The 22,120-nt window shown below is 40.0% G+C and overlaps 2 protein-coding genes across 2 annotated transcripts in view; both read right to left on the reverse strand.

Annotated features, from left to right (window-relative positions):
- The window catches only part of LOC135708738 (golgin subfamily A member 6-like protein 22), a 422,081-nt gene that overhangs the window by 93,122 nt on the left and 306,839 nt on the right, over positions 1-22,120 (reverse strand). The gene's annotated exons all lie outside the window — the stretch shown is intronic.
- LOC135708782 (pickpocket protein 28-like) lies at positions 8,968-18,950 on the reverse strand. The gene is made up of 7 exons (XM_065230922.1): positions 18,921-18,950; positions 10,783-11,006; positions 10,466-10,717; positions 9,962-10,403; positions 9,743-9,903; positions 9,296-9,664; positions 8,968-9,241 (listed from the first exon to the last, which is right to left on the reverse strand). The coding sequence occupies exons 1-7, from the start codon at positions 18,948-18,950 to the stop codon at positions 8,968-8,970; spliced, it is 1,752 nt and encodes a 583-aa protein (XP_065086994.1).

Raw genomic sequence — 22,120 nt, forward strand, 5'->3', positions numbered from 1 at the left:
TCCCACGACAAAATCAATAGGAATTGAACTTGATAATCGACCGATTTTCATTTATCATATAGCGACCGTATGACAATATGCGTCGGATGCCTTGTCAGCAGTGTTGGTAGTTACCTGATATACCATTTGCTTCATAACATTAGGGCAGTATCACTGCACCAAACCGTGGGATGTAAGATTCGCTTACAATTATGTGGGATTCATCATCAGAGGATCTACCATGTTATACATAAAAATCAATGCAAATGCTTTCTTTTGTAGGTGAAAGCATAGACAGAGCACGGAATAAAAAAAAAAAGATTAAAACCATTGCATCGTCTGCGAGGTCAACTTCTAACATTCACTGTGATGTTCCTGAACAGAGGATGATAAGAAACGGAACTAACATTAATTGTAACATTTTTTTTAGTTTGCCTGGAGTTCCACCAAACTGAAGATCAGACGAAGAACCAGCAGGCTACGTAAGATCCATCAGATGTCAGATACTGAACCTGCGCACAGAGGGACCATTCTGAAGAACGAAAGTCAAAACCTCTTTCTCACCTTTTCCAATGTTTTAACGCCTAGGTGTCTTCAAATAACTTTATTGAAATGAAATTCTACTTTTTTTTAAATACGCACTTGAACTTTTATTCAGGTGGTATTACACTTAGATAAACTAACTCTTTGTAATTATGAGAGCAGTTTCCAGGCCAAATAGTGAACAAAAATATAATGCTTGTCACAACCTTTTCATGATTATTGGTTATGGCAATTATTAATATTTCTGTAAACATTCGGCCATTTCGGATCTAGTATTTTTCTTCAAAATAGCATCTTTGGAATTTTTCAATAAATGGTATCACGAAAACGTCACTTTTGATCGAAATGACGTTTGAGACAAAATTGTAGAATTCTTTCTAGGAAAAATATACACGGAATGTTTGCCGTGTATCTGAAAATGACCATGATTAATATTTAATATTAATATTAATATTTTGGTAATTTTTTTTTTTAATCTTTTTCATAATTGGGGAGCTGTGGGCAAGAAAGTTGATTGATTGACGGCTCAACTATTGAATTGTTGGGTTTTTATTACATCCAGCATGAGAAAATCGTTTCGTTTTGCATTTACTACTCACTCAAACGCTTACAATGTCAGAAACGAGCAGTAGCATGTGCGAGCGGCACTGATTTCATTTGTATTCTCATGGCTTATAATTTCATTGATGAACGCAGAATTGAGCAAAACATACAGCTGAGCGTAGCACTCACTTTTTTTTTGCATGCTGAGCCTTTTACGATTGCATTCTGCTGAGTGAGCTGAGTGAGAATTTTGCAGAAAAAAATATTTTTTATGTTGTAGCTTTAAACATAAATTGACACATTTAAATTGGTATTTACACGAAAAAAAGTATTATACTGTAACACATAAACGTAAACGTCACGCAAATACTATAAAACTGCTGTGGCCAATTAAACTGATTTAAATCCCTGAGCCAAAATACATATCACCCGGTTATTTGAATCGTTAACGTTCGGTTTTTACCCATTCTATCAGGTTTTCCGTCAGTACGGAAAATTTTTTGACTGCTTTTTACACGGCCAATGAGATCAACCCACATTTAAGTTCAGTTTACTTATCGCAAAAAGAGCAGAAACTCAGCGATGAATAAATTTACCTCATGTTTTTATGTGGAAAATCTAAAAAATCTGCCGGAAAATGAGCAAAATTGATGCAAATTTTACTCAGTCTAGGGTAAGTACCAATAGGCTGAGGGAATCCAATCCTTACTTTTCTCATATTTGGGATTTTTACCTGAAAAAAACAGGAAAACCTGGAAAAACATGAGGCAAATTTACTCATTGCTGAGGTTTTGCACTTTTTTGCGATTATAAATAAACTGAACTCAAATTTGGGTTGATCTCATTGGCCGTGCAGTTTATCCTTCATTCCTCCTTTTGCTGTCAGTTCCGAGTCTACTTGCAGAGTCACTTGGTTGGAAGAAATTACTCTCATTCGTCAATCTGTTGTAGGTGAGGATGGCTATTTTGTTTCTGTGGTGCTCACTCGAGTCAATGAATTTTCCCATTCTTCGTCAAGTCCAAGCTAAGTTTACGATATTTGACGCATTTTAGAACACACAACGTGGTACCGGAGCTTGTACCAATGCTACCGACGCCAGGTAGGCAGCTCCTATACATGGACCCTACCTATCAACCCATCAACTCATGGACCGGAGACCGATTGCTTTACATCCCTTGGATTGACCCCAGGCCTTAAAGAGATAATGGCGCTTCCCAGACAACCAGAAATCGTATACCAGCGTACAAATATAATCGTAAATTGCTACTGATAAAGTCAACATTTTATACAATAATGAGTTGCGTCGTATAATGTTTAGGTTAAGTTGCAAAGAATGCAAATTTTGAACCTATTGGCGATGATTCATTTTTGTATCGTACCGTATCACAAATAAGCTCGGATGAAGTTGTAAGGTTTGGCAGCCCTAAGTTTGCACCTTTAGAATTGATAAAACGATCCATAAAATATTGAAAAACGTTCCATTAAAAACATCCAAATGATCCATAAAACATCGGAGAAAATCCCTAAAAAAGTGTGGATGATCCATAAAAAATATCAATATTATCAATATTTTATGTGAAATTTAGCAACACAATTGTAAAAATGTACCACTAAATTTCTAAATAATGAGCATTGGAATTGTACGAATTACCCATAAACATATTGCAATTGATCCATAAAACATTCAGCAATGAACCTTAAACTAAAGAAAGTGATCCATAAAAAATCAAGTTTGCACACTTAAAAATATAGGCATGATCCATAAATTAGACGTATATTATTCATGTTTAGGACACTATTTTTTTAAATTTTGATCCATAAACCTTGAAAATTGCTCCAATGCTTATCTACTTAGATTTACTGTCCTGCCCGTGTATTTAAGGTAGATGTGCGAAGCGATGGGCAAGCGCCTAGAATTAGCTTCCAAAAGATGAAGAGTCAGATAGGCTAATCAATTGAAATGTAAAATCAATGTATACACCATAATCAACAGAAATAAACGAAATTTTACTACTACTACTTTTACAGTCCAGTGGTGTGTGTTTCTTCAACATAATATCATCGAATATGTCTTTCAAGCATTTTTCTTTTCTCAAATTTGAAAGTTTTGGTACGGGAAGAAATTAAGGTAAAAACTTCTGTTTTTACTAATAATTGTGGTTTGTGGCTAGTGTGACTGTCGAGTCTCATTAAGGCCATTACCGGCCAAGATTTGTAAAATCATGAATTTTGATATGTCGCACGATGGGTTGTAGAGAATTGGCCACTTCCCTGGGGGCACAGGAACATGTCTGCGAGGACTAGTGTGACCATGGACTCTTAATAAGGCCATTACCGGCCAAGATTTGTCAAATCATGAAGTTTGATATGTCGCACGATGGGTTTTGGTTCTTGTTGAGAATTGGCCACTTCCCCGGGGGCACCAGAACATTCCCGGGAGGGCTAGTGTGACCATGGACTCTCAATAAGGTCTTTACCGGCCAAGATTTGTAAAATCATGAAGTTTGATGTGTCGCATGATGGGTTTTGGTTCTTGGTGAGAATTGGCCACTTCCCCGGGGCACCGGATCATTTCCGGGATGTCCAATGTGATCGTGGACCGTCGGTATAGCTGCCATTGGTCCAATTACACAATTTGAAAGAAAAAAAACATGATGTTCATCGTGTGTATACTTGATACACAACAGTAAAGCCTAATGCCGACCAAAAGTGACCCCAACGGGAACCGGAATAACTCCGGAACAGTGGCGTCGCGTAACCTCACTTTTTACCTGTTAAACCACTTTGGAAACGTTATTTAGAGCCATATTTAAATTAAAATCGGCCTCAAAAGGCATAGGGTCCTCTAGTTTCACTAATTTGTATCGATTCAAAGCAATATCTTTTTGTTTGTTTACGTTTTGAGAGTTGTTGACCAGGTAGATTGAGGTTAGGGCGACGCCCCTGCTCCGGAACCATGTTTTGATCCAAACATTTTCAGATGGATTCAAAAACTTCAATAGATTCCCGACAAAATACAATTTGTTGTGAAGCAAAAGATTGAGAAATTATGTTTTTAGAACTAATTGAATTTTGAAATCTATGCAAATTCAGACGTTAGACACGCAAAGGTTAAAATTTATTTCACGGAAAAAAGGGATCGTCAAAGTCCATGTCTTTTTTGGGTTATTGTTAAGGGGGGAGGGAGAGAGATTGTTAAGGGGAAGGGGGTTTTACATGCACGTTTTTTCAAGTCTCATTCCTCATTGTGGTGGACCCGCCGTGATCCACCTTTAGCCGCTGCCTTAGTCCTGCTTGCTGCAGGACCTAGTGCCACGCCGTCCGAAGCGGAAATGAGCAGAGGCAGGAGAGCAGCGCTGATTTATATCTTTTCATATTCAAGCAGAATGATGTCCAACCAAGTGGTATTCGTTTATGATGACTGGGTTTGGGAAAAAGGCTTATTTCATGAAAATAGTGATAAAATTATCATTTGTACATTTTCAATAGTTTAAATACAGAAAAATATTTATTTCAGCAGGTTCGTAATGTAATATCCTATCGATTGGCGTATTTGTTTTTTAATTTCATCCATAAATGACAAAGTTACAAGCGTTCAAAACCTAACACTCCTTCACCACACATATTTTTTGATTTGCACCCCAGTATAGTCGACAAAGACGTAGTTCTACGTCAAAAACACGGGCAGAACAGTGAATCTGAGTAGCTACGCAGTAATGTAGCAATTTTCCAAGGTTTATTGATCAAATTAAAAAAACATATGTATATAGACCGAGATATAGACTATAATTGGAACACACCAAAATAAGCACGTCTACCAACAACTGGAACACCTACCTTTTTTCATTTTTTTTAAGAAGATTATTATAGAAGCTTCTTTTGGAAGCTAATTCTAGACGCTTGACCATCGCTCCGCACATCTACCTAAAAACACGGCAGGACAGTAAATCTAAGTAGTTAAGCAGTAATGGAGCAATTTTTCATGGTTTATGGATCAAAATTAATAATACAGTGTCCAAAACGTGAATAATATACGTCTAATTTATGGATCATGGCTGTTCGGAATATCGGGATAACACTGTACCGCCAAGTCCAGTGACAACCCTGTGGGGGATTCAGAGAGCTACGGTAACGGTCGCTGTCAGAAATGACAGACGTCAGGTTTGGTTCAACGGAACTGTGAACTCACAGTTCCGTTGAACCGAACCTTAGATAGGTCGGAGTATGCACGAGAAAAAAAGAGGAAAAGAAGATACAATTCCAAACCATTTAAAAACGTTTTACAGCTAAATTATTTTAATTGCCTAAATTTGTTAATATACCTATCGTTTAATTAAATTGTAGTTATTTGTAGTGAAATAGCTACCAACAATCAATACGAAACTAACAATTTTAAATTGGCTCACTACTTGACTTGCCTATTGGTCCCAAGCAAATCGATTAACGTACCTCATTCTAGTCAAAATTATAGTACTTTTTGGAGGCGAACCAGCCTAAGGCTGAAAGCCTCCTAAATAAAGCTAAATAATAATAATAATTATAGTACTACACAATGTTTGTTTTGATTAGCTATGAAAGTTTGACAGGTAAAATGAGGGGTTCGTGGATTTTCTCGTGTTTTATAGGGGTGCATCGATAAGCTTGGGACCGAAGATAGTACCAGAGCTTAGCCAAAAAGTTGAGCACATTTCTTCGGGACCTTCTGGTCTTAAAGTTACCTCTATGTAGCTACTGAAGTAGGTTAGTTGGAGGTGGAATGCGTGCAAATATTGAATTTAATAACCCTATATTTGCTTAATCTAGATACTACAGTTTGATCCTAAAATCTGGTAACCTACAATTTGTTCCTAAACGCTATATACATGATTTACCCTAAGTAACTAGTAAGTAGCTCATTCTACATCGTTTGCGTGCTTAACTAAAATAATAATTGAATCCCTAAATGCTAAATCTAGCCAAATCTTTGTTGAAAGAGTGACGGAAGATAACTCTCGGTTTGAAAATCTCCCGTTCAGCCTCCTATCGCTTTTCATGGAGGAATTTCTCTTCCTACAGCGCTTTCTTATTTGCGCTTTTCTCCTGCAGCAACTGGTCTAGGGATTCTTCCAGGCTGACCACATTGGTACTTCCTTTTCCAGATTCGGTTGCGGCATCACTCCTCACTCCATTATTTCTGCTAGGTGGTTTATTTGAGACAGACTTCTTGGTTCCTTTTGCCACCTTATAAGCATTAAGATTGGTTTTTATTTTATATTAGTTTAATAAAACCTATTTCAGCTTCAAACTGTCCAAAACGAGACTGCTCTGAGGAAGTTGCTTCCATTAATACGAACATGGATATATTTTTAAGTGCGCAAACATGATTTTCTATGGATCACTTTCTTTAGTTTAAGGCTCACTGCTGAATGTATTATGGATCAATTGCAATATGTTTATGGGTAATTCATACAATTTCAATGCTCATTCCTTAGAAATTAAGCGGTACATTTTTACAATTGTGTTGCTAAATTTTACATTAAATATGGATCATATTGATATTTTTTATGGATCATTCACACTTTTTTAAGGATTTTCTCCGAAGTTTTATGGAACATTTGGATGTTTTTTATGGAACGTTTTCCAATATTTTATGGATCATTTATTGGTTTTTATGTTCAAAAGTATGTTTGCCGTAAGGTTTTTGAAACTGAAATTGTTGTTACAGATTAGATCGTTAATTATGGTAAATTAAATTGATGAAAATTAAATGTCAATTAACTCGTATATCGCTTCCCCAGATAATCAAAGATAGCATACGAATGTGCACACTAGATCGCATTTGAGTTTGCTTCAAGATAAGACCAATAAGACTATAGGAGCATTCCATCTTGTTGCAATTCAAGTCGAAATTAACGCTAAACTAATACGATCGAAAACAAAAGATCGTAAGTGGTTACACCGGTATATTACATTTCTTCAAAATATGCGTCTATTTGTATAATAATAGATATGATTTTCATAGGATGCGGAGGAAGGTGCCATGAAATCTAAACCAACTCAAGATCCAATCGTTAACATAATCTGATGCTTTTCATCAACATCGAAATCATTCCAAGTCAAAGTAGGCTTTTTGAAGCGTATAATGTATAATTTCTATAATCCTCTGTACTAACAAGTCCTTATATGGTGTAGTGGATTTAGTTCTGGTTTCTGGATAGAAAGGTAGAGGTATGGAGACCAACTGTTTTAAAGGGCGAACACGAAATTATTGCGACACCGAAAATGTCATGCCAATTTTCTTATAATGTTTAGAATCAAACCAAAGTTTTAGGGTAGTTTTATACATATATTTACTTCAAAAATCAAAAGAAAAGTTAATCGATGGAGCCTTGAGTGTAAAATTGAACGCATTTTGGCTTGATGCCCTTCATCAAAGTCTTTACAGTGTCATCCGGTACCAGTTTCTCAGTTTTTTTTTCAATTTTCTTAACATGTCCTTCTCGTCTTTGACTGTCTTCTTGCTCTTCCGAAGTTCCAGCTTCATTATTGCCCAGTACTGCTCCACCGGGCGCAGCTCCGGACAGTTTGGCGGATTAATGTCCTTTGGAACAAAATGGACAGAATTGGCCTCATACCACTCCAGGACACTTTTAGAATAGTGGCATGATGCCAAATCTGGCCAAAATAGCGGAGCTTCGTCGTGCTGCTGCAAGAACGGCAAAAGGCGCTTCTCGAGGCACTCAGATTTGTAGATCTCGTCATTTACTGTGCCCTTTGTCACGAAAGGCTCACTCCTCAGTCCGCAAGAGCCAAATGAGATATTTGGAGGTGAACTTCGACATTTTCTTCTTCTTAAAATTGTCGTCCACATCGAACTTGCTCTTGCCGGTGAAAAACTCCAACCCCAGAATTTGCTTAAAATCGGCTTTTATATACGTTTCGTCGTCCATCACACAGCAGCCATATTTTGTCAGCATCTTCTCGTAGAGCTTCCGTGCCCGAGTTTTAGCCGTCGATTGTTGCCGCTCATCGCGGTTTGGGAAGTTCTGTACCTTGTATGTATGTAGTCCAGCTATCTTCTTTGCATTCTGGACGTAGCTCTGCGACATGCCGATCTTTTTAGCCAAATCACGGCTTGAGACGTTGGGATTTGCTTTAATCATCCGCTTCACCTTTCCCTCCGTCTTTTTGTTCTCCGGTCCCGGTTTTCTTCCAGCTCCTTTGCCGTGGTCCAACGTCAACCGCTCCTGGAACCGCTTCAACACTCTGGAGACGGTTGAATGGTGAATGTTCAACATTTTTCCCAACTGCCGGTGCGACAGGTCAGGAAATTCCAGGTGTTCACTCGCGTTGGTTCACCTCCATTTTCGTTGAATCGAAAAACACGACTTCGAGTTTGACAGCCTGTACACAATACACATCAATGAGAAAGTGTGCAAAATTTGGTTGATTTTTACCCAATGGTAAAAAAGTTATGCCCTGTTGAATGTGTCGCAATAATTTCGTGTTCGCCCTTTATTCCACTAAGATGCCCACATCCATCAGGATTCAGGATATGTCATGTCATAATTGAGAAAAAATTAACCCCCTCTCACCTTTCATCAGGTTTTTTTTTTCTAATCTTAATACATTGCGTATCGCAGAACTCTTAAACCTCCCCTCCCCCCTTATTGTATGACGTTGACTCACACTGTTGAACTTTTTTTTCACGATTTGGGACCTCTAATTGTCACCAACCAAAAGCAATAAATGTTTACCGAATAAAAAAATCCATGCTCTTCAATTTAAAACACAATCAATCCTTAGACATGAAACATTCTATTTGGTGGAAAATTACAATTTAATTGTTAATGCAATATGTATTTGAGTGCAAATTTACGTATGCTTGATTTCAAACAATATTTGAAACTTCCAAACCAGGATTAATTTGCCTTTGATTTCTCAATTTCAAACAGCGGTGCGATGAACGGTGCGCTCGGCTGAGTCTGCTTGGTCCGGTAGGACCTCAGAATGGTAAACGGACGAATCGAACAGAAGTAGATAATCTCCGCCAGACTCAGCAGGCTGACGCCCATAAACAATCCCAGCAGGCCACCGCAGTTGGCCAGGAAGTCCGTCACACCATACAGCTCACTGCGTTTGGAGGTTATAAACTGTGCCTCCTTGAAGTAGATTGTGAGACGGGCCAGTTGGATTCTGCAATTGATTTCAATTAGTGATTCATGTGGTTGTTATTAATTTGGAAATTACCCAGGAAACTCATCCAGAGGGCTCTTGTATGCCAAGAATAGATCCCTCCAGTTAAAATCCGCCTGCGAGATCTCCGCATCATACTGTACCGATGTGCACGACGGCAGACAGTCACATTTAGCCCGAAAATCGTAGCTCGAGTTCACACTGTGCTTCACGTCGTGGCTCAGCAGCTCGTTTTCGGCTGCATTGTAGCATGCGATCTGGCTGGATCCGCAGATTTCCGTCCGGTCGTCATGGGGCATCGAAAATTTCACACATCCACAAGCCAGCCGAGTGTAATTGGTGATACATTCCAGTTCGCAGTTCTGCTGCGTGTACACTTTGAAGAACTTAAGCCAACGTTCATAGTTGAAATAGCACTGCCGACTTTGAAAGAAAGGTAATATGGGAAATTGTGAATACGCGGATGGAGATGAAGATGAATTGAATCAGAATTATGCTTACCGATGCGGAGCATAATCGCGCAAACCTTCGGAAGTGGTTATCATCTCCGGCTTAACCGAGATGATTACCTCTTGATGGAGCGGAACTCGGAAGTACTGCTTGGAAACCTGAGGATACTCCCCGGACGTGTGTAGTAGAACTTTGAATCCTTGTACGGGACCCTAATTAATGCAATATATAATAAAACAACGATTAAAGGAATTACACTTTGAAACTTACTCGACAAATATAATCCAAATCGTATTCATACAATCTCAGTAGAATGTTTAAACCGGCTCGAGCACCTGCTCCAAGCACCCTCACAGGGTAGGTATCGATATCCGCATCGTCACGGTAACCACTTTCCAGGGTCCACTGAGTTGACGATCTGTTCTCCTGAAGATACGGATAATCATCATGTAGTTCCTCTAGTCTAAACAAATCATCCGCCGCCAATGAATTGAAAGTATAGCAAATCCCTTCCTCTGTCAGTGTTTCCGTAAACTTATCATCGCACATAATTGCTTCATTGCGCCATTTACAATACATCAGCATCTCGTTTTTGGAAACGGATACATTCTTCAACCAATTCACGCATTCATGATCGATCGTCTGATTCAGCGGAATGTTTTCCGTGATATGTAGGTCACAAACTTGCGACACTGCCCGAAACCGATCCCAACTGAAAAAAAAAATCATGCTCATCCTTAGAACTGAAATACTTCTAAAACAATATCAAATCACCTTTCCGTGGTCACTTGCTCCCTGTCGGTTTCGTTCTGAATTTGATGAAACATGGTAGTGAAATTTAAATATTCTGCCTTGGCTTTCGTTTCGGGACAAATGGTAACCGCGGGGAATGGAATCTGCCAAACCGGAGTGCTCTTCTCGTTGAAACTCACAATCACCGGTGTTTGATCCCACTTGCGATAGATGTTCTGAATCAACCGGCTGCAGCCGTACACCGAAATGAGGAACGTCACCACCCACCAGATCCTGAAACACAAACATCCCGTTCAGATTACCAGCACTTTAGGATTTCACAACTGGCCATATATTACTTTTCGCAGAGTGTACGTCGCTTGCAGCCAAAGTATTTAACTCCATGGATGGTGCTGTTTGCGCAATACTCCAGGAACAAACTCTTCAACCCGTGGCAGAATCTTCGATTATCGATGTCGTTGATTGCTTTCAGCTCAAAATTACTCACCGAACGCGAATCAACACCGTTTTTGATCATTGTGCCAAAGAATCGTGTCCAGCACCGACAAAAGGGATACTCCAACTAACAAGAACGTAACTGTGAAGCCGTAGTTTTATGCCTAATCTTCATTAATATTAAAATTACCAGATGAACTTAGCGAGTTCCATCACAGCATGAGTTACACCAGTGGGATTGACTCCACCTAGCCGCCGTGACGGCAGTAGTAGCTACCTACGGACGAAAGTAGACTAAATTAGGGTGCAGTGATGATAGCTTGTTCAACAGGCACCGTTGATGGGTTTATTTTGCACGCACTTTTCAGAATGGTAGTACATGAAATAAGTCGTGAAATATGATACCTTTCAATATGTGTCATCAAACATATGGAAAAAAAGAAAATTCTAGCGAAACGTGTTTTTTGCAAAATTGAACGGTGATGTTATCAAATCCCACTGAGACACATTACACAGGAATACCCCGAATAGTGCGGTGGGTGGTGCGGTCAGCCACCACTATTTCGGCTCTCAAGCAATTGAGCTGGCTGTGTGTGTGTGTGTGTGTGTGATTAGTGTCAACTAGAGAGGGTCTAGCATAAGAGAGGAGCGGATTCAAAACAAACTGCCTTGGCAACCTATACCTAGGTGGTTTCTAGCAACACGGCCAATGCAATCAAGATAGGCGCTGCACGACTGGCTCTGGCTTTGACAGTTCGTTTGGCTCAAAACCAGCTAGTCCGTTCCTTACTTATACTAGACCCTCTCTAGTGTCAACCAAGGTTGCAAAGACTCATTTCAGCTAAAACAATGTTTTTCTAAATTATGAAATAATTAGATACCATGATCAAATTTTGAATTGGTAGGATACAAGAAGAGGTTGCAAAGAATGTGTTTGACATATTAAACCTGTTTATTTCACTTCACGAGAGTCACAGTCAGCGATTTTTCACAAACTCACTCACTCACTCACTCACTCACTCAGCGATCAGCAAATCGCTGATTGTGACTCATAGAAAGCAAAATTTACAGGTTTTATGTTTCCAACGCATACTTTGTAACCTCTTCTTGTAAGTTACAAGTAAAACATGCCATCATACCATCTTTTGGTTTTATTATTCCGAAAAACATTATTTTAGCTGAAATGAGTCTTTGCAACCTTGGTGTCAACCATGTACTAGTCACCAGCCAGCAAATCAGCTCAATTGGTGGGAGGACAGCCGAGAAATAGCGGTGGATGGACCGCACTATTTGGGGGATTCCTGTATTATATATTTGATGAAATAAACTGACGGTAACTGTAGCACAAACCGTGTTGATTATTGCGAATTTGAAACCAAGCAGTCAACGTACATAATAATAATAATAATAATTTGAGAAAGTTGCACAAATTCTTCTTCTTCTTCTTCTTCTTCTTCTTCTTCTTCGCAGTTCAAGCTTACTGCTGATTGCATATAAGCTTATTACGTGCTGTCAACTTAGTGTTCTAAATGCACTTCCACGCTTATTAATTGAGAGCTTTCGATTAATGTATCATTTTTGCATTAGTATATAGGGTGTCCCAGAATGTCTAAGCACAACTTTGGAACACCCCTGCTTGTTTCAGATGACGTTTAAACATCTGGTTATCACGCTGAATTATTGTTTACACTTCGACCAACAGTTTCGTGTATCGCAGGTGTCGGTTCTTTACATTTCCGTGACAATGTGAAGCATTTCTCCGGAAAAGCGCAAACAGATCGTGCACAAATCAAGGTTGCAAATACTCATTTCAGCTAAAATAATGTTTTTCGGAATAATAAAACCAAAAGATGGTTTGATGGCATGTTTTACTAGTAGCTTAAAAGAAGAGGTTACAAAGTATGCGTTTAAAACATGAAACCTGTAAATTTTACTTTCTATGAGTCACAATCAGCGATTTTCTGATAGCTGAGTGAGTGAGTGAGTGAGTTAGTGAGTGTGTGAAAAATCGCTGATTGTGACTCTCATGAAGTGAAATAAGCAGGTTTAATATGTCAAACACATTCTTTGTGCAACCTCTTCTTGCATCCTACCAATTCAAAATTTGGTCATGACATCTAATTATTTCATAAAAAAAAACATTGTTTTAGCTGAAATGAGTATTTGCAACCTTGGCACAAATAATGTACTATCCCCAACTTTTCTTTGAGTCAATTAGCGAAATTGAAAAGTGTAAGCATCGGAGCCGTTCGAAATGCGATTCGGAAGTATGGTGATGGAGCTACTTTCCAGGACAAGCAAAAATCTGGACCGAAAAATCGAGCAAGCTTTCACTCGCAAGAAAAGTGCTTCGGTTCGAGACGTGGCTAAAAAAGTGGGATCCTCGCAGAGTAATGTCCAGCAGGCCATGGCAAGAATGTGTCTAATGACGTATAAGAAGCAGAAGAAGCCAAAGCGGAGTGAAAAACAAGCCGCATCCGTCAAACCGAGGGCTCAGAAGTTATACGACCAATAGTGGTTACCACCCATTGTAGCACGGAAACTAAGTCCGACAGCAGTGGGCTCTCTTCTCTGTTTGCCTTGATCAAGCTTAATAACCTCTGATTGTTCTCAACATGTCGCTGTATGAAGGGCCAAAAACGGATTGGGTAGATCGATAGGCAAAGTCGCCTATACGCATCTACGGAACAAGAGAATCTCCTTCCAGCAACTTGATCAGCCAATTGGTCAAAAAGACAAGCCCCCAAACAGGAAGATGCCCCAATGAGTGGGGAGAAGAGCCCGCCCTTTATCCACGAAATGTTATCAACAGGGAGTTGGCATTCCCACTCTCCCCGTTCAAATCGCTTCAATCGGGTGCCCTGTTGGACCGTCCCGTCCTTTTTATTTATGTATTTCAATGTATATACGAGTTGTTTGTAATGATTATTGTCAATAATACTTACATTCCGATGAAAATCGTGATACTTATCATTACAGAAACCAACTTTGAATCGTAGACCATCGTTCAACAATCCACTCGTTCCGATACGGGGCTCTGTGATAAAGCCATCTTCTTCATCATGTTCGCTCGTCACCCGGAATGCATGCAAATGAAAAAGAGATACAACCAGGATTAGTTTTTTTTTTTTGCAATAGTCCTGTCTTATCCTTTTTTTCTTCCAGTGTTTATAATTTCCTTTTCCTCGATCTTCTTCCTCTGTCGATACACCATCTGAAATTTCGCTATCCTCATTATTATAAATTTCTTCCACTTTCTTTTTTAATTTTTCTTTGTCCTTAGCTAGTTCTTCCCATTCTTCTATATTAAGTTCTTCATATCTATCAAAGTCCTGATTTAATGATTTCCTCCAAGTAAGGCTTGGTCTACCCTCTTTTTTCTTGTTGAATTTGAATCTATACGCTAATTGCAGTGGATGATTCATCTCTCTTCTTCTTATATGTCCAAAATAACTTATTCTGCCTACCCTAACTCGTCTATTTATTGTTTTTCCTGCTAAAAATTTTCTTGCATTAAATTTCATATTACTTGGTTTTTTACAGCTATTAAAAATGTTCCTTAGAATAATTTTTTCGTAGTTTGCTAGTGGCACCCTGTTTTTCTTTGTTAATTCCGCTACCTTAGTTCTATATAATAACGCTGGCGCCAAAACTGTATTATATATAAGCTTTCCTAATTCCCAGCTCGGATGAAATCTTGTACAAAAATCTACTACTAATCTTGAAGTTTTCAAAGCGTTTATAGATCTATGCCTATTGGTTAATTTCCTGTTTAGAGTTGCTGTCAGACAAACTCCTAAATACTTAATATATTCACTAGTTTTAAAAGCAGTTCCATTAAGCATTAATTCGTTTGGCTGTACTGCTTTGTCATTTGGGTATCTGACTAAAATTTGACTTTTCTCCCTATTGATTTTAAGACCTACTTTGGATAGCTCCTCTTCTAGTACTTTAAGAATATTCTCTAACTCATTTATACTTCTTGCTATTATTAATATGTCATCGGCAAATGCTAAAATTATCGGCCGTTTTAAGCAATCTACATCTATCAATTCTAATTCAGGAATATCTCTTGCAACGTTTTTAAGAACATCTTGTATTAAATAATTAAAAAGTTGAGGTGACAGGCGACATCCTTGTTTAATTCCCTTACCTCTTTTGAACTCTTTAGAAAATTGATTTTGCCATAAAACTCTAGTGAGTTCATTCTTAACACATAATAACACCCTGTCAACTAATCTAGATGGAACATTTAAATTAAGTAAAACTTCTCTTAAACTCTTCACATTTACTGTATCAAATGCCTTACTGATATCCAACGCTAAAACAATTAGATTGTTTCCTGCATTCCAATATTCTTCCATGACTCGGCTAGCAATGAATATATGATCATCTGTGGATCTACTTCTTGTAAATGCTGCTTGATGGAGTCCTGGATCTTCCGTGAATTTTCGAAGCTGGTTACCTATCCATTTAGCATATACTTTATAAGCCACATTACAAAGAGATATTCTACGAAAATGATCGGCTTCTGAAGCTCCTGCTTTTTTTGGAATGGGAATTTGCGTCGATTTGTTCCAGTCTTTGGGCATTATGTTTTCTACATATACCAACTTCATTATTTCAACTAGCTCTTCTATCTTGCTCTGATCTGCATTTTTAAGATATTCTAAATAAACTCGGTCTGGCCCTGGCGTTTTTCCATTATTAGAAGTATTGATTATAAATCTAATTTCATCTAAGGTAATCGTATTCATTACAAAAATCCATTTCTGACCCTTGACAATCCTTCAAAATATTATCCCATACTCGTGTACTAATTTTTGATGCCTTGTTGTTCTTCTGTTTTCTGAAGTTTTTTAGATAACTGTGTGTTTTTCTTATTCTCATTCCTACGTCAAAATCTTTTAATTGTTTAAAGAATAACATAATTTCCTTTTCCTTAGGGTCTTTTATAGCTTGAGCTAACTCTCAGTTATACGACCAATTTCTGTGCGGAAAGATGGATGAATCATACGTTAAATTTGAATACAAAAACTCTTCCTTGTAATCAGTACTACACCGTTCGTGATGGCGACGCGGATAAGTCGATTTTTACCGAAAAGTTCTGTAAAAATGCTATGGTTTGGCAAGCCATTTGTGAGTGTGGTATGCTTTCCAAACCGTTTGTGACAACGGATACAATGACAAGCGATGTTTACGTGCGTGGGTATTTAAACAAGCGTCTGTTACTCATGATCCACAAACACGGCGCCTCAGCACTGTTTAAAGCCGGATTTGGCGTCGGTTCATTACTGCAAGGACACGGTAGCCTGGTATAAAGCCAACAAGGTCCAATTCGTACCCAAGGAGCTGAATCTGTCAAACTGACCCCAGTGAGCTGGCATTCGAAGGTAATAACACTCTAACTTGCGATTGTAGAATAATGTATATTTCAGTTTCAGTTAGTTTTTAACCAATTGCGCTGATAGAATTCAATATTGTTTATGCTGAATCTTTCCTAAGTCCTATGTTGATATGTTGCTTCCTGTTGTTTGCATCTGTTGAGCTTGTTGCATTTGGTATTTCTTAGGAATGTTTATTTGAGATCCGGTGGAAATTCTTTGAATACATTAATGTCATTTTGATTTACAAGTTTGTTTTTCGTTTATGTTGCGCATCGAAATTTTTAACGGACATGATTGCGTCTTAATCAAACTGTTTTTCAATTGGTTTGCACATCCACGACACCAGGCTAGGCCAACCGAAACTTTTTGGGCCCTAACCAAAGCATACTTGCGAAAACATGTGAAAGCAGTGGATTCCGTTACAAAGTTTGCGAAAGCCTGGGAAAAAGTATCCAAAATTGTTGGAAAGGCATCTGTGCTGAAGCTAATGAGTAGCGTGAGATCAAAAATCCGCTCCTTGGCTTACGACTGATCGGATTTCGGATTTTCTACGTTTGACTGTAAGAGAATAGTATAAAGAACATGAATGCGAAATAGAAATTGAATTTGTTGTAAACAGAGTTACGTTATCGTTTTTTTTTTTAATAGTCCATAGACATTCTGGGACACCCTATAATTGTGTAGCATGAACACCTTTGACTCTCCTTTCTCTTATCCTTCACCTATGCATCTACGCCTCTATGTTAAGAATCAACTTAGCCCTCATTTATTTTTGGCAGACTTCAATCGACTCACATATTGTTTTAGACGTTATGGTTCTGATTATCTGATTATTATAATACATATTAATATATATTAAAAACTCGGGATGCAGAGGGACTATCAGGGCACCCAATTGAAGCGATTTGGATGGGGAGAGTGAAGATGTCAACTCCCTGTTGCTAATATTTCGTGGATAAAGTCCGGGTTCTTCTCTCCATTCATTGGGGCATCTTCCTGTTGGATTGCTCTTTTTCTGACCAATTGGCTGCTCAAGCTGTTGGAAGGAGATTCTTAACTGTCCCAAGGAAATAAATTGACGAATGGCCTATCGGCATCCATTCGTTTTTGGACCTTCATACAGCGTTTAGCTGATGTCAATCAGAGGTTATTAAGCTTGATCAAGTTCAACAGTGAGGAGAACCCACAGCTATCGGAGTGGTTTCCGTGCTACAATGAGTGGTAGGTCAGTATAATTGTGTGGCAAGTACTATCATACTCTATGCGCAGGGAATCAAACCTAGCCACCTGCAGCATGGTCTTACATTGTAGCTGTGCCCTTACCGACTGAGCTAAAGGAGGCACAAATTTGTAGGTGGTACAAGACTTAGACCATGTAGAGAGCTCTACGACCTCTCATAAGTGTCACAGGAGTTTGGAGGTTTGTTAGTGGGGAGGGTAAAGCCATAGGATACGTTCCGTAAACGTTTCTGGAAAATTTATAAAAGCAATGGGCATAATGAAAAATTGCAAGGAAGCAGATTGGCGGAAATATGTCGTCAACGAAAATAGTTATAAAAGTTGGATAAATGCCTATAAACATCCCCTGGCAAAGAAAAAAATTTCGTCTTTCTTGGTAAATTTTCATATGGAAATTTTACTTTCACAGTATGGGGGAAATCACTTTTCTAGGTTTTGAAGATAATGATTACTTTTTGGAGCAGTGAAACCAGGCATGGAAAATCATTTGCATTCATTTCGTGCATTGATTTACATTCATTTGTCCCTAACTTTTTTCATCAACAGAATTTCGTAAAAAAAAATGTATGGAGTTTTAATAGGCTTTGTCAGCTACAACTTTTGTTAACAACTCAAATCCGTATCTCTTATGCATGACAAACCAGAGCGAACAGAAGTCACTACTGTTTTCAGTGAATGTCACTATCGTTGGCACACCCCTAGCTAATTAAAAGGAAAGAATTATTTTGTGTTTTATCATTTTTTTTTTTTTTAATTGATTGAGGGGAAAAACCTGCGGGAGTGAAAATAATTCTACTACCTCTTCTTCCGTAGGCACAAAACCTCTATGTTTTTTCAACTTGAATCATAATCAATTACAAATTTCAACAATAAATCTGTTCGGATGGCTTAAAGAGAAAAATCTCTGCAGCAGACACCGTTTCCCGATGAGACAAAAGCTCAAAACTGTAATTAATTATTTGTAATAAAGAATGCAAAACAATATAAAAGTTAACTTACATTAGTCTTCTTCTTAATAAAGCTACTCTGATTCACTTCCTTGGAGCCAGACGGGACAATTTTGTAGCTGAGCAGAACCTAAATCGCACAGCATAATTTAATTTCAACCCGGGGAAGAATAATTCCGTCTTACCTCTACAAAAATTTCCTAATTCTTTGGAAAAATTAACTGCACTGAACTCCAAACTGCCTATCCAATAACTATTCTTTCTTCTACTGTTCACTTCGCCGTTGACGTTTCTCGGCCGACGAGTAGGAACGCACTTAGCTCCAAAGGTGTGAGTGAAGTGCTGCAGTGATGCCAGAACATCCCCCGCCCCGTGGATCCTGGGGGGGTCCTTCAGGATTCACATAGGATTCACCACCACCGACCTCCATAACCGCCAGTTTGACGACCGGTCGCTTCAGTTCCTTACCTTACCGCTGTTCGCACCACCGCCTGCCATACTCTGCCGTCGCTCCCAACAATCACCTGGACTACTTTCGCACGGATCCAGGTTCTCCGGTTACCCTCGGCTACGTAGACCAAATCTCCAACCTTCTCCGCTTTGCTTTCTTCGAACCATTTGGATCGTCTATTCAGAGTTGGGAAGTACTTCTGTAGCCAACGGTTCCATTATGCGTCCGACAGGAATTGTGACCTCTGGTAGCTACTCTTCAACGCTTCCGCCAAGTTCGTCGGAATTCTCAACGGATCTTGAGCACCATACGAATTCCCCAGCAGGAAATGATTCGGCGTGAGCGCTTCGCCATTCGCCGAACTTTGAGGCATATAGGTTAGCAGACGAGAATTCAGTGCCAACATTTCAAAGGGGCGTAATTGCTTTTGTAAACAATGGCTTTAGCCGTCGATTTCTCGCAACTAAAAGCTCACCCCTTCAAAAAAAATGCTAGCTGGTAGAGGAAACATTCCTCTACCTGTTGGTGTCACTATTTTTCATGAGTGAGCTTTTATTCGCGAGAAATCGACGGCTAAAGCTATTGTTTACAAATGCAATTACGCCCCTTTGAAATGTTGGCACTGAATTGATGAATCCTTCTGCCTCAGCCAGCACCGTCAGCAATATTTCGTCATTGAGCTTACGTCCATCGTCAAGCGCCCGCATCGCCTCCTTGACACTCCTCACCATTCGTTCCCATACGCCGCCCATGTGGGGTGCAGATGGCGGAATGAACTACCACTTAATGTGTGCATCCGTAAACGTATCGGCACACTCGTTGTTGATGTTCTTGATCTGCTCGACCAACTCGTTGCTAGCACTGACGAAGTTACAGCCGTTGTCCGAAAAGATCTCCCCCGGTGAACCTCGCCTGCGGATGAACCTTAGGATGGCCATGATGCACGAGTCGGTAGACAAGTTGTGGGCCACCTCCAGATGGACGGCTCGGATGACCAGACACGTAACGTTTCTCTCGGCGACGTCCAACGGCCACTTCTAGCGGTCCCAGGTAGTCTACACCTACGTCACTGAATGGCCGGACAAACGGTGTCAATCGCTCTTACGGTAGTGGTGCCATTCTCGTATTCTGTGGTTGGCAGTTCGTCACCTTGCAACGCTGGCAGCTTCTCATCACTTTGTCCACTGATGACCTTAAGTTGGGGATATGGAATCACTGGTGAACTTCGTTGACGACCGTCTTTCGGTTGGCGTGTCCGTGCTGTAAGTTGCGGCTTACTTGCCAGCCTATAGCTGGCCCGATTTACCCCGGCGGGGCGGCTACGAGCAGAGTACTTCCCCCAAAGACGTTCGGATTTGGATGGATTGTTAAGAAAAGAGAAAGAAAAGTACAATTTAAGACGTCTATTATCCTCTAACCTTTCCCTTTTCTCCTCGTTATCCTCGGTGTCACTCGGTGGGGCCCTTCGACGATAGCGGCGGTGGTTGCAGATCGTACTGCTTCACGTTAGCTGCGTAGCAGCGGTCCTTGGCGTTTAGCGGGGGGGATGAGCAAGGCTCCTTTATCGGAACCCCCTCGGCGACGATGGTGACGAATCACCGGACCAACTACTCGCCGTAGATGGTCCCGGTAGTCACCGCAGTGCACTACCCAGGCGAACGCTCCTTCAGTTCTGCCTGCTTCGTCCCTCCTTGGCTCTTAACTGCGGTGGCGAGACTGGCTCTACTGGCTGAGCCACCGCAGTGAGGACGGTGGGTGTTCGGGGATCCTTGGGGTTTAGCCGGGAAGCGGAAAAATCCTCGAAATTTAGCTTCCCTTGGCGGCGATCCGACACTCTTCACTTCAGCTCACGAACCACGGCACTTTTCGGGGAAACGACGTGACTTCCACGCGACGGTGCTGGTAATTATCCCTCCAGCAGACACACGCCACGAAAACGGCACTCCCACTCTCGTTTTTACTGAAACGGACCGGGCAAAAACCGCATCGACTTCCAACCGTGGCTCGTAACTTTCTTCTCCCTGTACTACTTGACAATCACTGACAATACAACAACCGCCATCGTTCTCCTGCAACCGCGATCGAATGTTGTGCTGCTTGTGTTTTTCGCCTTATTTTGCAGCGGGAGGAGAAACGGGACCTAGCTTTATTCTAAACGCGAGACAATTTTGAACGATAATTTTTACACTATATTCTAATCCTAAAAACATGCCTACACGAATAAAATCTACGATGAAAATAACAAATTAAAATATTTACAAATAAAGCAGTGGTGAGTATGTTGCCGAGCGTGCGACCAAAACAAAAACAAATCATAACAGACAAGGCACACGCTCATGGCAAACACGTTAAAATGGTGGGCTATAAATTGTCACCCTAGACGAGGGTTACAGTGCCGGCAATGGTAGTCGTTCAGCACCAACTTCGTGATCGGATGATCTTTCGGCAATATCACTGGGAACTGAGCATCGAACGTCACGTACCTCGCATTTGCTGTCCGACCTTCCACCCTGATGACACCGAGCTCATCGGCAAACGGAGATAACCTGTACAGAGGGCTGCATTTTTCGACACTCACCCATTTGTCCGGTCGTGGCTCATCTCGGTTGTTCAATAGGGTCCTGGTTTCGTCTGCGTAGTTATCGTTCTGCGCCACTTGCCACAAGAACCGTTCAGCTTGGTGATACTCGTGCTGTCGTAGAGGAACGACTTCCACTGGTATTGCTCGTCGTATAAGTGCTTAAGACAGTACTCCATTTGAACATTAAATAAGAAAGTTAGTCAATTTAGAAGACATCCTAATTTACTTCGCACTATGTGAAGTCTGGAAGAGAGATTGTATAGTAACCCCTGATTTTCTGTAGATAACTAGTTTTTGGGTGACACTAATCACATACAAAAAATCAGCGTAATCGGTTGAAGGACAGCTGAAAAACAGCGGTGAGTGTACGGTACCACTCACCGCATATATGGAAGGAGCATACTGTGATATGGTGATAGAATAACATACACTGTAAAATTTCACTTATTTTCTATTAGGAACGCACATAATATTTTTCCAATAACAAAAATTACGATTTTTATCTGAATAGGGTAAAGCACTACTTCGTCGTAATCGCCTATTTTCGTTCTATTGATCAGAAAAGATCAATAATATAAATGATTTTACCGTGCACAAATCAATAATAGGTTTGTTCCGATGTGTTAGTTAATCCTG

Source organism: Ochlerotatus camptorhynchus, unplaced genomic scaffold, assembly GCF_037179485.1.
Source record: "Ochlerotatus camptorhynchus isolate MF236.1 unplaced genomic scaffold, CSIRO-AGI_Acam_v1.1 ptg000334l, whole genome shotgun sequence".
NCBI classification, from domain to species: Eukaryota; Metazoa; Arthropoda; class Insecta; order Diptera; family Culicidae; genus Ochlerotatus; species Ochlerotatus camptorhynchus.

Coding starts and splice junctions, on each gene's coding strand:
- LOC135708782 (XM_065230922.1), bottom strand. CDS start 18,950: ATGGCAGGCGGTGGTGCGAACAGCGGTAAG. Junction 10,404..10,465: donor GAGCAAGTGACCACGGAAAG/GTGATTTGATAT, acceptor TTTTTTTTTCAG/TTGGGATCGGTTTCGGGCAG. Junction 9,242..9,295: donor CCTCTGGATGAGTTTCCTGG/GTAATTTCCAAA, acceptor AATCAATTGCAG/AATCCAACTGGCCCGTCTCA.